This window comes from Phyllostomus discolor, chromosome 2, assembly GCF_004126475.2.
Source record: "Phyllostomus discolor isolate MPI-MPIP mPhyDis1 chromosome 2, mPhyDis1.pri.v3, whole genome shotgun sequence".
NCBI lineage: Eukaryota > Metazoa > Chordata > Mammalia > Chiroptera > Phyllostomidae > Phyllostomus > Phyllostomus discolor.
The window spans coordinates 124,505,850-124,522,850 of record NC_040904.2 but is presented as its reverse complement, the minus strand read 5'-3'; the positions used below and the strand labels follow the sequence as shown (position 1 = coordinate 124,522,850).

Here is a 17,001-nt window from a genome sequence, read left to right as displayed (position 1 = left end):
GTTGGGGTGCATGCAAGAGGCAACTGAGGATGTTTCTCTCCCTCCCTTCCCCTCTCTAAAAATAAATAATCTCATTTGTAAGAAAAGCAATAATTATATTGCTGTGTTGTGTTTCCACTATGTAGATAGAATGTACAATGAACAAAAGAGAGGAGGAAATGAAGAAACACCTTTTCAAAGTTGCTATATTTACCAGAATTAGGTCAATATTAACATGAAGCTCTTATAAGTTAAAAATGTACAGTATCAAATAAAGCTGTTCAAAGAGAAAAAAGCTGCATATTATAATTCTTAGAATCACTAATTAACTCAATAATATGTAGCCAAAAATACCCCAAAGGAATTAAAATATTACCAAAAATATCTGCTTAACATTGAAAGAAAGCCATAAAGGAGAAACAAGAAAGACAAGAGACAGAAAATGGCAAGATGGCAGACATAAATCAACCATATCAGTAATTACATTAAATGTAAATGGACAAAACGCTCCTATCGAAAGGCAATGTCAGACTAGATTTAAAAAGCAAGATCCAATCATATGCTGCCTACAAGACACACTTCAGATTCCAACATACAAGCAGCTTCAAAGCAAAAGAATGGAAAAAGATATACCACACAAATAGTAGTCTTAAGAGAACTGAAGTGACACCTTTCATTGTAAATCCTGCATTGTATAACTTTTTAAAACTCCGTATAACTTTTAATGGAGGTAAAACATTTAATCACTCCAATTACAAACAAAAAGAAAAAGTGACAAGGACAAAAGTGAAGAGAAAAAGAAATAAATGATCATCTTAATTCAGCTTTATACATAGAGGTCATCTCCCATGTGACAGGACTTTCTTTATTTTACGAATTTAAATGCATTATTTGAAAACCTACCTGCTCAGGTTTTAAAGGAAACTAAACTAAATTACCTTCTAGATTTTCAAACAGAAAGAGCTATAAACTAGTTAAACTGGTTTTTAAATGCAAAGTTAAATCATTTTTAAAAGTAATCTGAATTTGTTTAAAGACTGAAGATTATATTGCCCAAATCTTACATATTTAATATTTTAAATAAACATGGTCCCTTATGATTAATGAGAAAGGTAGTTTTCTACAATGCAAATACTCAATCAGCTTGGGATAAGCAAAAGTTTAAATTCTACTATCTGCTCTGCACCTCTTCTTCTGGCAGCATCTTTCTCCGACCATCCTTTACAGGAAATCCACTTCCAAAGTCTTTTGAGGAGATATCAGCTCCATACTCTACAATAACATCTTCTTCAATGCTGCTCACCAGCCGCCAGAATTCCTTTTCTACTAGTTCTGTGGGAACCATCTATACAAGGAAAACAAAGATTATAGTTACTAATTCACTGTAACAAGAACCCACTATAACATTAATACAGAGGTCAAGTGAACACAAACCCACAATAAAATAGAAAACCTTCTCCCATCCCACAGTTGAAAAGACTGGGGTCCTGGCTTTTTCCACTGAGGATGGGGAAAAGCTAAAGACAACTCAGATGTCCAGAAAAACATAATGAACTTGAACTGTCCTTTTTGCAAGCTGCTTCTTAACTAAGAAAGATAAAGATGACCTAGGACATTAAGGAGAAAAAAGGAAACATAAAAATCAAGGCTTTATTTTAATAGCTTGGCAAATTTTTTTGATAGGGATTTTAAAAAGCCCCTTGGAAAGGAAATAAATTTCATCATTACAAATCACTGAACAAAAGCAGCAACTGCCATATACTTCATGCTTTTCTGTAACGGATTTCCCATGGGGGCTAGTAAACAATTTAAAGATCAAAGTATATTTCTTAACAGGAAAATACACAATGCCATATTAGAGATTGAAAAAAATAAATACAGATGCCAGGCTCCTAGTCTTTAGATTTGGTGGTCTATCAAGATTTTCATGCCATCCCTGTTTTCTACAAAATGTTAGGTAGAAAGCAAACCAAAAGCTTTGGACTTCATATTTTCTCAGAGAGACTTAAATAGAGATACTCACGTGGACTGGCATATTAAAATAATCAGACTTAAAATTATCAGCCATCTCTCCGAAGCTCTGAAGCGTATACTCTCGTACAGCCTGCTCAAATCCAAATGCTTCTCGAGGTTTATTACATTCCTGGGAAGAAAAAATATCTAAGATGAACTCACTGAAACAGAACCAAAGTATAGCTCTCAGTCACTACCTTCTTTGATCATTCCCTAATGAAGCTAATCCATCAATCCTAGACAACAAGTTATTAATTACTTACAATACAGAATTAGGAAACAATGTTCTAGAACCTCAACTGTATTTTTCAGTCTTCCAGTAGACTGGAAGCCTGAAATAAGTAATAAGGTGGTAATAAGACACCTTTAAACTCTGGAGTTGGCATTCAGCTCTGATATCATGACAAACATCTACAGGACTATTCACTTGCAGTCAAGCCTATGGATGCCTATCATTCTCAGTATAGCTGTAGATTTAGCTATGAAGAATATAAATGTTCATGGAGAAAGAAGAGATCAATGGATAAAGGTATATCCACTGGATTGCTAGAATATCTAGTTAGAAGAATGGTTTTCCCACACTATCAATCATCATGACAAATATCTTAACACAAATATTTACTTAGGATAGAACTGCTTCTGAATCATGTAGCCTTGAGAATAGTAAGTATTCAATAATGATTCAAAGGCCATAAAAGACCTCTGAATACACCTAGGTACACCCAGCCAACTCCTTTCCTTCAGTATCGATCACGTTTTGTTAAAATAAGTAAGCAGACTAGGAATTTCATGACAATGACATCATTGTAATTTTTCAGTAAGAATAATTTATACAATCAAATAAAAATATTAACAAACTAACAGATACCATCAGTTTTTTTGGTAGCACAAAAACTGAATGCATAATTCCTAAAGAGTTTCTTTAGAGTTTCATGTCTGATTTTTACATTTTTTAAATTAAAAAAATAAAAATATTAACCTACAACCTATCTTCATTTTTATTGTTTTCCAGGAATAAGAACATTCTGAGCAAAAGTCTCATTTATCTGCAACAATAAACAGAATTGTCAAACCACAGTCAGGAAAAGTAACTTTGAAAGGCAAGCTGTCAGAACATAATTTTTACAGTTCTGTTCAGGACCTCTCTTAAAAAATCCTGGAGACTTGCGCCCTGGCTGATGTGGCTCAGTTGGTTAGAGATTCATCCCATAACCAAAAGATTGAGGGTTTGCTCCCTGTACAGTTCCCTGTCTGGGTGCATGCAGGAAGCAACTGATCAATGCTTCTCACTCACATCAGTATTTCTCTCTTACCCTAAAAGCAATGAAAAAAATGTCCTCGGGTAAGGATAAAATACAATTTTTTTTAACATCCTGGAGATTTTAAACACCGAAGAACAAAGAGTGGAAGAAGCTTTTGGGAATGTGTTTACAGTATGTATGTATGCATGTGTCATTACTCTTAGTTTTCAAAGAATCCGTAAATTGTACCTCAGCAACACACTTTGGACACCTCCAATCTCCTTTTGGCACATCAGGTAGTGGAGGAATTAAACAGAAGGTATGATAGCTATCATCACATCCATCACACAAAAGCAATTTATCTTCATTATTTCCCCGACCACAAAACATACAAACATAGAGATCAACCTGTTCAAAAACAAAATAAAATAAAAGTCTATTTTCTATAATAATTAATATTAAATTTTTACCAGGAACTCCTTAATTGAAACAAAATAATGTACACTAAAAAGTAAACACAACTTAAATCCTGAATATTTATTTTAAATAAATGTACTTAAAGCAGCTTTTCATAAAACTTCCTAAATTTCCTCAGCTACTATAGGCAAGTTAGTAAGGGCATATCGAGTTATAAGCATAAAAAAAGATTCTTTAGGGTACTTGAAAGTTAATTTACAGAGATAAGATATACCAAGTCATCCTTCCTATATACAAATGCTCTGTTAGAGAATGAATACTGAGCACTAGCTAACAGCTCAAGAATTTACAGATTCATATTCATATTCATTCTCTCACTTAGTTACTCAAGTATACAGTACAAAGAAAGGTTAACATTACATAACGAAAGCTGCAACTTTAGATTCACCATTAAGTCTTCTAACCAAATAAATTAACTAAATGGCACACCAAGATACTAGAGCAAGATAAAAAGTGCAAAACTAAATAATAATAAATCCTTTCCCTCCTGACACATCTCAGAACACTTACAAAGTTAACAGAGAGAGTTCCTTTCCGTTGTCTCATTTGCATGTTAAATGCGTCTGACCTGTTGGTAACTTTTCGTCTTCGGGAGACCTCATCTTAAAATAAAAATAGTTATATAATAATAGTAAAAACTAAAGTTGAGAGCTTACTCTCGACCAGACACTATTCAAAATTCTTTAAATTAAAGTCTCACAACACTATGAGATAGAAAACTATTATCCCCCCTTGAAGATAAAGAATCAGAAGTATAGAGAAGTTAGATAACTTGCCCAAAATCACACGGCCAGTTAATGGCAGATTTGGGGTTCTAATCCAGGCAAATCAAGTTCCAGAGTTTAACTACTAATTCTATACTGACTATATGTAGTACTTATCAAAGACTAATTTGAGACTAGTTTTATGACACTGCCAGCCAATACAGTAATTGTAAGAATGGAAAAGATAATCCAAGTGCTTAATTCTTAAAAGAGTAATAATAATAAACATTATAATGTATTTAGTAAGTCCTATCACACTAAATGTTTTGAGAATGATGGCACAATATTATCTGATCCTCCAGAGTTCAGTCCACAGCCTGAATTATTAGTTACTGATACCATAAAATGTGATGATTTTTTTATTATAGCATTTCGTTAATTTCTTACACAGTGAAAACATATCTAACACAATCTTATGTTAAGTTTTAAAACTGACATGCACATACAGAGAAAAGAGGAACCTGATTCTGCATTAGTAGTTTTACCCACAAAAAAGTTTCAAACATGCTGAGAGTACCACATTTTCCTAAAACAGTTTATTTAAATGAAGTGTAATAATATGTTATGGCAACTATAGAAAACTATCAAAATTATAGTTAGAATTTAGCCCTGGCTGGTGTGGCTCAGTGGACTGACCATAGGCTGTGAACCAAAGGATCGCCAGTTTGATTCCCAGTCAGAGCACATTCCTGGGATGCAGGCCAGGTCCCCAGTATGGGGCATGTGAGAGACAACCACACATTGATATTTCTCTCCCTCTCTCCTCTCCCCCTCTCTTTAAAAATGAATAAAGAAAATCTTTAAAAAAATTAGAGTTAGAATTTAAGTCTTACGCTCTCCCCACTACTTTTTAATACTAACGGCCAAAGAATCCTCTCTTTCTCTTTGAATTTAAAAGTTACATGCCTTGGATCACTGAGAAACTAAATCACCATTCTCTCATAAACTAGCCTTCAGAAACTACAATTTCTGTGTCCCATTAGACGTGGAAGAGGAAAATTTCTCTCCTGAAATACTATGAAAATTCAACCTCATATGGATCCTCACACCTTAATTTTAAGATTATCTAACATAAATAAAGGTGACTTGTCTAGGAACCATGTTGCAAGTTTACAAGTCTTTAGAAAATTCCAAGGCAGACCTCAATACAAATGTCATTTGAACCCTGCTGTGACCGTATTGTTGTACCTTACTTCTTTTCATAACCAAGTAACAGATTTTACCTTCTTTATCTTTTGTGCCCATTGCCAGGCCCACAACCTTAGGCCCAGCACCAAAAATTCGAAGTTTCTTCAGTTCTGTGTTTCTATTCACTTCTCCAGATTCTGACTAAACAAACAAAAATAAACTCACATTAGTCTAATTATTCTGCTTCATACATTTATTCCTTCGCAAAGAAAAATTTCGCTTGAGGCGGTAAACACACAATATAATATACAGATGATGTATTATAGAATTCTATACCTGAAACCTATATTTTATGAACAAATGTCATCCCATTAAATTCAATTAAAAAATATAAAAGTTTAAAGGTCCTCTTCGAAAGGAAGAAAAAATTATTTCTTCTCTAATTCCACTTGCTGCATCACTGCAACAGTTGAGCACACATCATCAAAGGTGTTCAATACCCAGATTCCTTTCGACAAAAGAAAATCTTTCATTAAAGCACAGTTGTTAATTAGGTTCTGTCCAGAGACAAAAACTACTGGTAATAATTAAAGGATTAACTCAATAGAAAGTTCTATTTCCAGTAACTTCCCAGAAAGTTCTACTGAGTTAATAGAAGTTCTAACTTGCCAATTGACACCAATTTTGATTAGAAAGAATATATGCCCACCCCAACAGATGAATATGATTGTCCTAAGCCAATTATACCCATGCCATTTCTCTTCATTGGTGATGTCCTAGCTAGGGATTAGAATGTTACCTTGGTCTAGCCAATGAGACATAAGAAAGAGCTACTGGGAACCTTGGAGAAAGATTTTCATCTTCTAATAAAACGGAAAGTTTCTCAAAGAGTAAGCCCTTTTGCCCCAACTTCCCTTTCTACTCCTAGGAGACTCAGTCTGGTGAAAGAACAGTGCTTGACTGTGCAGCAGACACACTGCAATTAGAAGGACATAGATATGTCATTCACACACTGAAGAAGAAGGCAAGGCATAAAGATATAAACAGCTTGGGCTGTTGATGACAATATGCAGTTGCTGTTATCAATCCTAGAACTACCTGTATCTCTGAAAATCTTATGTGAAAAACATGTCCTTATATGAAAATTGTGTTGTTAATGTTTAAGCTACTATCACTTAATACTCTAGTACTTGGAAATGATAAGGTTCCTGACAGACACCACTGCTACACTTTGAATTTAGATGAACCATATCTCTTAACAGAGACTAAGTAAATAATCAAAATCCATTTTAGATGGCAGGAGAGTAATCGGAAGCTACACTAACCTCCTCCCATAACCAAACTAGAAATAAAACTAAATTGTGGAGGAATCATCCTGAATAACCAACTGAACAATAGCTGGAAAGAAGCCTTATAACCATGAACAGATAGAAGATAACACTTCACCACAACATGACTGGTAGGGAGTACAGAGAAGAGAGAGAGCTGGCTGGGCTCCCACTGGCAGCAGCTGAAGATCCGGACAGATATTTTAGCAGCCAGGGGGTCCCCCTGAGAAGTGTGGGATCTAAACCCCAAGCTGGGCTCCCCAGCCGACAGCACCAGAGCCAGAAAGAAACCCTGGTAACACCCAGCTGTGAAAAGCAAAGGATTTCTGTCTGTTAGGAAGAGATGACTGGAAACTCAGAGAGCCTCTTAAAGGGCCAATGCACAAAATTTCATTTGCAGCCCCTTACCCTGATCTCTGGCAGAGGGAGAGCAGAGAGGACTAGAGATTGAGGAGAGTCTGGGGTTGGTGGCTCTGGGGAGAGGACTGACGTAACATACACAAGTGCTGAGACATTCCCCATACTGCAGGAGCCATCTCTCACAGGAAGAGAGTACTCCCCTACAAGTGCCAACAGCCTGAGGGAAGCAACAGCTCTGCCCACAGGAATTACTCTGCCTCACCCTGTGGTGCTTAAGCTTCTCAGTATAGCTTGAGGTTACACCACTGGTTAGTTTAAAGTTTAATAACTAAGGCAGAGCTCCAGGAGCTCCATTCAGCTGAATGGAGCCAGGCCTCCGCCAGGCCCACTACTGATGAAAGCTGGCCTTGGTGTGCAGCCAGCCTGGTTCTTTCTGCACACAAACAAGCCCAGCAAACAAGCCACAGGCTGATAGCTCTAAACAGATTGACTAAGGCTAGTAACAAGCAGTGTCTGACAAAGGCCTGCACCAGACTCTCTGCAGATCTAATATACAGAAATAAATACAAAGCAGCAGCCAAAATGGGAAGAAAAAGAAACAGACCCCAAAATGAAAGAACAAGAAAATACTTCTGAAGAACTAGATGAAATGGAGGCAAGCAATTTATCAGATAGAGAGGTCAGAGTAATGATTATAAGGATACTCAACAGCATGAAAAAAGACATAGGAACCATAAAAAAGAACACGTCAGAATTAAAGAATGCAATATCTGAAGTAAATAATACACTGGGAAAAATAAACAGTAGATTAGATGAAGCAGAGGATCAAATCAGTGATTTGAAAAACAAGGTAGACTTTGAACAATGATTAAAATAAAATTAAAAAAAAAAAAGAAAAACAAGGCAGAAAGCAACAACCAGAGCGGCAGAAAGAAAAAAGAATTTTAAAAAAATGAGGAGAGCTTGAGAAACATTTTGAACATGAAGCATAACGACATCCACATCATAGAAATACCACAAGGAGAAGAGAGTGAGCAAGGGATCAAAAACCTATTTGAAGAAATAATGGTTAAAAATTTCCCTAGTCTGATGAAGAAAAACGACACACAAATCCAGGAAGCTCAGAGTCTCAAATAAGTTGGACCCAAAGAGGCATACACCAAGACACATCTTATTTAAAATGAGAAGGATTTCAATACAAGGAGAAAATCCTAAAAGCCACTAGAGAAAAGTAGATAGTTACATACAAAAAAGCACCAATTAGACTATCATCTGATTTCTCAACAGAAACATTTCAGGCCAGAAGGGAGTACATGAAATATTCAAGGTGATGAAAAGCAAGGACCTACAATGAAGGCTACTTTACCCAGCAAGACTATCATTTAAAATTGAAGGAAAAATAAGGCACTTCCCAGGTAAGAAAAAGCTAAAGGAGTTTGTTAACACCAAACCAGTACTGCAACACATGTTAAAGGGCTTGCTTTAAAAAGAAGAAGAGCCATGGTTGTTGTGGCTCCATGGACTGAGTGTGGGCCTGTGAACCAAAGGGTCACTGGTTTGATTTCCAGTCCGGGCACATGCCTGGGTTGCAGGCCAGGTCCCCAAAGGGGATGCGTGAAAGGCAACCACACACTGATGTTTCTCTCTTGCTCTTTAAAAAAAAAAAAGAAAATGGCTTAAGTGGTCCAACCATGAGACACGGGGTTAGCTGAAAAGTATAAGAAAACAAGACACATATATATGCTGCTCCAAGAGACACATCTCAGTTCAAAAGATATACACAGACTAAAAGTAAAAATATTTCATGAAAATGGAAAGGGGAGAAAAAGCTGGGGTAGCAGTACCTATACCCAACAAAACAAACTTTAAAACCAAGGTTATAGTAAAACACAAAGGATACTACATAATGATAAAGGAAACAATCCAACAATAGAATATAATCCTACTAAACATTTACACACCCAATTTAGGAGTGTTACAGAACAACAGGTGGGCGGAGGGGGCCAAGGGCAATGTACTATTACCAAAAGGAGCCTCCAGGTTCGTTATGTCCGCCACCTTATAGGAAAGACATCTCTCAATGCCAGAGATTTGTGAAAAGGAAAGGAAATGTTTATTTAATGCTGTACAGACTTAAAGTTGTGACCTAAGGTCTTCATCAAAATCCCAAAGTCACTTAAAACACACACAAACACACACAGTCCTTCCTTCCCCCTTTGCCCAGTCTGGGGTACCGTATCTCAGGAAAAGAAAAAGAAGTCCATGGCTTAGGCAGCCCCCCGTTCTTCCCAGTAATCCATGCTTGGCTGGTAGGCCTCCCTCGGTTCCCAGCACCATCAGCTGTGTCGCCAGGATCTCTGCTAAAGCTGGGTGGTGGTGTAACAGGGTGTAGCCAAGTGGGGGTCCGCAAGTAGGGATTTGGAATGGGGCCCAAAACTCAAGTGTTCAGGAAGTATTAAGATGTCCTCACCACCCCCGCCCCACCACCCACAGGTGTGGGTTGGGGGAAAGGACACATGGAGCAGGGCCACTGAGAGCTATTTTGTACAGCAACAGCTTTGTAGCTAACCTCTGGTGTGGTCATTTAACATATCTATAACCTTTAACTGGTTACATAGATATGTCAAATAGCTGTGGCCTTGCTCTGAGCCAGGGGAATGGAAGTAACTTCCCCACCAAGACATAACTGAGGGGCAGGTCCCCCAAGTTACAGCACCTGCATGGGAGCTTGGACAAAACTGGCTCCATGACACAGGGCCACGCCTGCCCAGACTCACAATGGCAGCCCAGTAAAGCTGGAAGGCTTTGAGAGTGCTGGCAGGTGTAACTGATTGTAGGAGGAGTCAGAAATGGGGTTGCAGAGGAAGATTGGCATGGGGATTTAAACCCAGAGGCAGCAGCCACTGGGGGGAGGACCACACGTCTGGGGCAGTGGAGAGAGAACCACATGGCTGTGGCAGTGCAGAGAGAGGACCACAGCAAGTGCAGGTGGAGAGAACCCACACAGCTTTGGCAGACTGGGGACTCCTGCAGCCCTGTGAGAGAGAATCACCATGTGGCTTTAGAAGAGAACTGCCACTCAGCTTTGGCAGAGTGGCGACCCCACCCCCCCCCACAGCCACTGGAGAGAGGACCACTTGGCTGTGGCAACAGAAGGGAGGAGAATCATGCAGCTTTGGCAGAGTGGAGACTCCCGCAGCCATTGTGCAGAGAGGACCATGCGGCTGGGGCAGTGGAGAGAGAACCTCGCGGCTTTGGCAGAGTGGGGACCCTCGCAGCTTTAGAAGGGGGAACCACCACCCAGCTTTTGCAGAGATTCCGGCGACACAGCTGACGGTGCTGGGAACCCAGGGAGGTCTACCAGCCAAGACGGATTACTGGGAAAAACTGGGGGCTGCCTGAGCTGCAGACTTCTATTTCTTTTCCTGAGATACGGTACCCCAGGCTGGGCAAAGGAGGAAGGAAGGACTGTGTGTGTTTGTGGGTGTTTTAAGTGACTTTGGGATTTTGATGAAGACCTTAGGTCACTACTTTAAGTCTATATAGCACTAAATAAACATTTCCTTTCCTTTTCACAAATCTGTGGAATTGAGAGATAGGCAGCGGACATAACGGACCTGGGGGCTCCTTTCGGTAATAGTATATCGTCCCAGGCCTCCCCCTTGTTGTTCGGTAACAGTGGTTCCCCCTTCTAAAGCTGCAGGGGTTCCCACTCTGGCAAAGCCATGTGGCTCTCCCTTCTATTACCACAGCCGCGTGGTCCTCTCTGCACAATAGCCATGGGAGTCCCCACTCTGGCAAAACCACGTGGTTCTTTCCCCAATGGCTGCGAGGAGGGGGAGTCCCCACTCTGCCAAAGCCGCATGGTGATTCTCTCTCACAGGGCTGCAGGAGTCCCCACTCTGTTAAAGACCAAATGGTTCTCTCTCCACTGCCTGAGTCGTGTGGTCCTCTCCCCAATGGCTGCTGCCTCTGGGTTTAAATCCTTGCGCCAATCTTCCTCTGCAGCTCCATTTCCAACTCCTCCCTCAATCGGCTACACTTGCCAGCACTCTCATATCCTTCCAGCTACTGGGCTGCCATTGTGAGTCTGGGCAGGCGTGGCCCTGTGTCATGGAGCCAATCTTGTTCAAACTCCCACGCAGCTGCTGTAACTCAGGGGACCTGCCCCTCGGTTATGTCTTGGCGGGGAAGTTACTTCCATTCCCCTGGCTCAGAGCAAGGCCACAGCTGTTTAACATAGCTATGTAACCAGTTAAAGGTTATAGATATGTTAAATGACCATGCCAGAGGTTAGCTGCAAAGCTGTTGCTATACAACACAGCTCTCAATGGCTCTGCTCCATGTGTCCCTTCTCCCAACTCACACCTGTGGCGGGAAGGGGTGAGGACATCCTAATATTTCCTGGACACCCTGAGTTCTGGACCCCATTCCAAATTCCTATTTGGGGCCCCCCTCTTGGCTGCACCCTGTAACAGGAGCACCTAAATATATGAAGTGAATTGTGTTGGTCATAAAGGGAGAGAACAACAGAAATACAGTTATAGTCAGGGATCTTAACACTACATTAACTTCAGACCATTACCTTCAACAGATAGATCTTCCAGACAGAAAATCAACAAGGAGACAGCAGCTTTAAGAGAAACACTTGATCAAATGTATTTAATTGGTATCTTCAGAGCATTTCACTCCAAAAGAATATACATAGTTTTCAAGTGCCCATGGAACATTTTCTAGGAGAATCCACGTGTTAGGACACAAAAGCCTCAATAAATTTAAGAAGGCTGAAATCATATCAAGCATCTCCTCTGACCACAAAGCTATGAAACTAGAAATCAACCACAAGAACACTGAAAACACACAATCATATGGAAGCTAAATGGGTCAACAATGAGGTATAGGAAGAAATCAAAAGATACCTTGAAACAAATGAAAATGAAGACACAACAATCCAAAATCTGTGGGACACTGAGAAAGTAATCCTAAAAGGGAAATTCATAGCATACAGGCCTATCTCAAAAAGAAACTCTAACTTTACACTTAAAGGTACTTGAAAAACAACAACAAACAAAACCTAGAGTGAGTAGACGGAAGGAAATAATAACAATCAGAGCACAAATAAATGAAACAGAGTCTAAAAAATGATATAAAAGATTAATGAATCCAGGAGCTGGTTCTTTGAAAAGGTAAACAAGACTAACAAACTTTAACCAGACTCATCAAGAAAAAAAGAGAAAAGACTCAAGTAAATAAAATCAGAAATGAAACAGGAGAAACAATAACTGATACCAAAGAAATACAAAAGATTTTAAGAAAATATTATGAACAACTATATGCCAACAAACTGGATGACCTGGATGAAATGGATAAATTCCTGGAAACATATATTCTTCCAAAACCAAATCAGGAAGCACCAGAGAATCTGATAGACAGATTACACCTAGTGAAACTGAAGTAGTAATCAAAAAACTCCTCAAAAACAAAAGCCCTGGACTGGATGGCTTCACAGGGGAATTTTACCAATTGTTCCAAGAAAATTAACACCTCTCCCTCTCAAATTACTTCATACAATTCAAGAAGAGAATTTTATGAAGCCCAAATAATCCTAATTCCAAAATCAAATAAAGACACTACAAAGAAAGACAATTATAGCCAAGATCTCTGATAAACATAGATGCTCAAGTCCTCAACAAAATATTAGCAAACTGAATACAGCAATGCATCAAAAAGATCATACACCATAATCAAGTGGAATTTATTCTGGGAATGCAAGGTTGGTACAACACTTGCAAATCAATAAATGTGATTCACCACATAAACAAAATACAGGATAAGAACCACGTGGTCATATCAATAGATGCAGAAAAAGTATTTGATAAAATCCAGCACCATTTATGATTAAAAAACAAAAACAAAAAACAAAACTCTCAACAAAGTGGGATTAGAAGGTACACACCTAAACATAATAAAGACCATAAATGACAAATCCACTGCCAGCATCATACTCAAGGAGCAAAAACTACAAGCATTCCTCTTAAGAGAAGGAACAAAACAAGGATGTCCACTTTTACCTCTCATATTCAACATGGTACTGGAAGTCCCAGCCGCAACAATCAGACAAGAAGAAGAAATAAAAGACATCCAAATTGGAAAGAAAGAAGTAAAACTCTCATTACTCGTAGATGACATGATACTGTACATGGAGAACCCAAGATTCCACCAAGAAACTACTAGAACTGATAAATGAATTCAGCAAAATAGGATACAAAATTAATATCCAAAAATCAGTTTCATTTACATATGCTAATAATGAACTAACAAAAAAGGGAGATTAAGAAGATCCATTTACAATTGCTTCAAAAAGAATAAAATACCTAGTAATAAGCCTAACCAAGGATGTAAAAGACCTGTAGTCAGAAAATTATGAGGCACTGAAGAAGATACAAATAAGTGGAAGTATATACCATGTTCATGGATAGGAAGAATTAACATCATTAAAATGTCCATGCTACCCAAATCAATCTACAGATTCAACCAATTCCTTTCAAGACCCCAATGACATATTTCACAGAACTAGAACAAATTTATATGGAACCACAGAAGGCGCCACACACCAACAGTGATCCTGAAAAGAGATCAATGTTGGAGGAATCATGCTAACTAATATGAACTATACTATAAGGCCATAGTAATCAAAACAATGCACCGTCATAAAAACAGATTCACAGATTAATGGAAGAGAAGAGTCCAGAAATAAACCCACATCTTTATAGTCAATTAATATTTGACAAGGAAAATCAGACACATGCAGAAAAATGAAACTAAACCACCTTCATATACCACACACAAGAATAAATTCAAAATGGATACCACCACCTTCATATACCACACACAAGAATAAATTCAAAATAAGTATTGGACCCAAAACCATAAAAATTCTAAAAGAACACATAGGCAACAAAATCTCAGACACTCTTCATACCAATTTTTTATTGGATATATCTCCCCAGGCAAAGGAAACAAAAGAAAAAATTAAAAAATGGGACTACATCAAACTAAAAAGTTTTGCCCAGCAAAAGAAATCACCAACAAAATAAAAATACCACTTCCCCTGTCTGGTGTGGCTCAGGTGACTGAGCACTGGCCTGCAAACCAAAGGGTTGCCAGTTCAGTTCCTGGTCAGGGCACATGCCTGGGTTTCAGGCCAGGTCCCAGTTGGGGTTGTGGGAGAGGCAGCTATTCAGTGTTTCCCTTGCACATAAACATTTCTTTCCTTCTCTTTCTCCCTCCCTTCCCCCTTCTCTAAAATAGGTAAATAAAATAAACATAAAAAGACAACACACAGAATGTGAGAACATATTCACCAATATATCTGGTAAGGGATTAATATCCAAAATTTATAAAGAACTTATAAAACTCAACACCAAAAAAAAAAAAAAAAAAAAAAAAAAAAAACCCCAACCCAAATAAAAAATGGGCAAAGGACCTGAACAGACATTTATCCAAAGAAGACATACAGATAGTCAATAGGCATATGAAAAAATGCTCAATGTCACTAATAACAGAGAAATGCAAATTAAAACCATAATGAGATATCTCATACCTGTCAAAATGTCTATCATCAATAAGTCAACAAACAAGTGCTGGCGAGGATATGGAGAAAGGGAAACCCTTCTGCACTGTTAGTGGGAAAGTAGACTGATATAGCCACTGTGGAAAGCAGTATGAAGATCCCTCAAAAAATTAAAAATGGATCTGCCTTTTGACCCAGCAATCCCACTTCTGGGAATATATCCGAAGGAACCCAAAACACTAATCTGAAAGAACATTAACTCCCTATGTTCAATGCAGCATGATTTACAATCACCAAGATATGGAAGCAGCCCAAGTATCCATCAGTAGATGAGTGGATAAAACAACTATGGGACACTTACACAATGGAATACTACTTGGCCATAAAAAAAGAGGAAAATTTTACCCTTTGTGACAGTATGGATGGACCTAGAGAACATTATGCTAAGTGAAATAAGCCAGTCAGAGAAAGACAAATACCAAATGACTTCACTCGTGTGTGGAATCTAAAGAACAAACTAAACTAACAAAGAAAATGGGGACAGACTCATAGATGGAGAACAGGACGACAGCTGGAGGGGAGGTTACGGGACAGTGGAGGGATTGAGCAAAAAGGAAAATGGACTCATGGATGTGGACAAGTGTGGTGATTCCTGAGTGGGGGAGGGTAGGAGGGTGCGAATGGTATAAGGGGACTAAATGGTAACAGAAAAAAATACAATTAAGATTAAATTAAAAATAAATAAGTAAATAAAAACCTAAAACAAAATTTATTTTAAATACACTTAGTCGATAAGAATAAAAATAAACCAGGATAAAATACAGACTATAAATCTGGCTACACAACAGCTGATATGCTGACTCCACTAATAAAAGATCTACATGAATCAAGCCAACCAAATGGCAAAATTCAAAACTTTACTTTAAACTTTAGTAAACTGATTTGGCTATATTTATCAACCTCTATAGTTAGTCCAACATTAAACACAACACTACACATCCTTTACCCCTATGAAAGCAAAGTATATAATAATAAAAGCTAACATACTGAGTATACAGTATGTGCCGTATCAAAGTATTTTAATCAGTGAATCCTAATATAACCTTTACAGACAGGCAATGCAGTTCCAAAAAGTAGAAATAATAAAATGACATTTTCTGATATTACTGAAATAAAAGTAGGAAAAAAAGTAAAATAATCAAAAGGCCCTTCCACCTGGAATTTTTCAACTTTCTATTGATGATTGAAAAAATCATGATAAAAAAACCGTATCAGAATCTCTGGAAAAAATTAAAGCAGTAATTATAGGAAATTTTACAGCCTTAAACATATCAAAACGAAAGAATAAAAATAAATGAATTAAGTTACCAACTTGAAATGCTAGGAAAAGAACTATGACATTTACAAAAAAACAAACAAACTTGGTGATGCTGCACTAGAATTGGAATTATCAGTATCATCTGAAAATATAAAGTCATAATGTTTGTAAAATTTATTTCCCAGCCCTGACACTAAGAGGGCCTATAAACAATGGTATACCAGTAGGAACAAGCACAACTTATGCTGAGACCTTGGTTTCTAAAAATCCATTGCCCACTAAAATTAATCAGGATTCCTTGGACCAGTAGCTGATTCCAGGTCTATGGCAGGACAAGAAGATGGTAAGCCCTTCTTGTGTTTAAGTGCTCGAAAAATGATGGAAACATGTTAAAAGATCATGAACCAGCTTGAACATGTTCCTATTAACCAAATTTGAAACAATTTGTTTATCAAAAAAGAATAAAAGGTTTTAATAGATTATAGGACAACTATCAAAAAAAAAATCATGACATATAAAAGGGGGAATCAGTCCTAGTTCCAAAGGTATAAACATTCATCAAAATGTACACTAAGATATACACATTTTACTGTATGAAAAACATAGCTCAAGAAAAAGTATGGGTTGTTCTATAAAGAAAAAGGCTTGAACACATATATATGGGGGGTGGAGATGGTAGCAGACAGAGGAGGCAAAAGAGAAAGATTTCACAACTGATATACTGAAATCATTAAAGAAGTCATAAGGGATGAAGTAGATTATCCTTGGAGAGAAAGGTACATTTTACCTAGAGATAGGCAGAGATTAAGAATGAATATTA

The 17,001-nt window shown here is 37.9% G+C and overlaps 1 protein-coding gene across 1 annotated transcript in view; it reads right to left on the bottom strand.

Moving 5' to 3' along the window:
• The window catches only part of KDM5A (lysine demethylase 5A), a 111,866-nt gene that overhangs the window by 71,715 nt on the left and 23,150 nt on the right, over positions 1-17,001 (bottom strand). The window contains exons 6-10 of the mRNA XM_028531963.2: positions 5,698-5,803; positions 4,221-4,312; positions 3,483-3,641; positions 2,003-2,122; positions 1,166-1,324 (exon numbers count right to left, since the gene is read on the bottom strand). Of these exons, the coding sequence (XP_028387764.1) occupies positions 1,166-1,324; positions 2,003-2,122; positions 3,483-3,641; positions 4,221-4,312; positions 5,698-5,803 (636 nt within the window). The remainder of the gene's footprint in view (positions 1-1,165; positions 1,325-2,002; positions 2,123-3,482; positions 3,642-4,220; positions 4,313-5,697; positions 5,804-17,001) is intronic.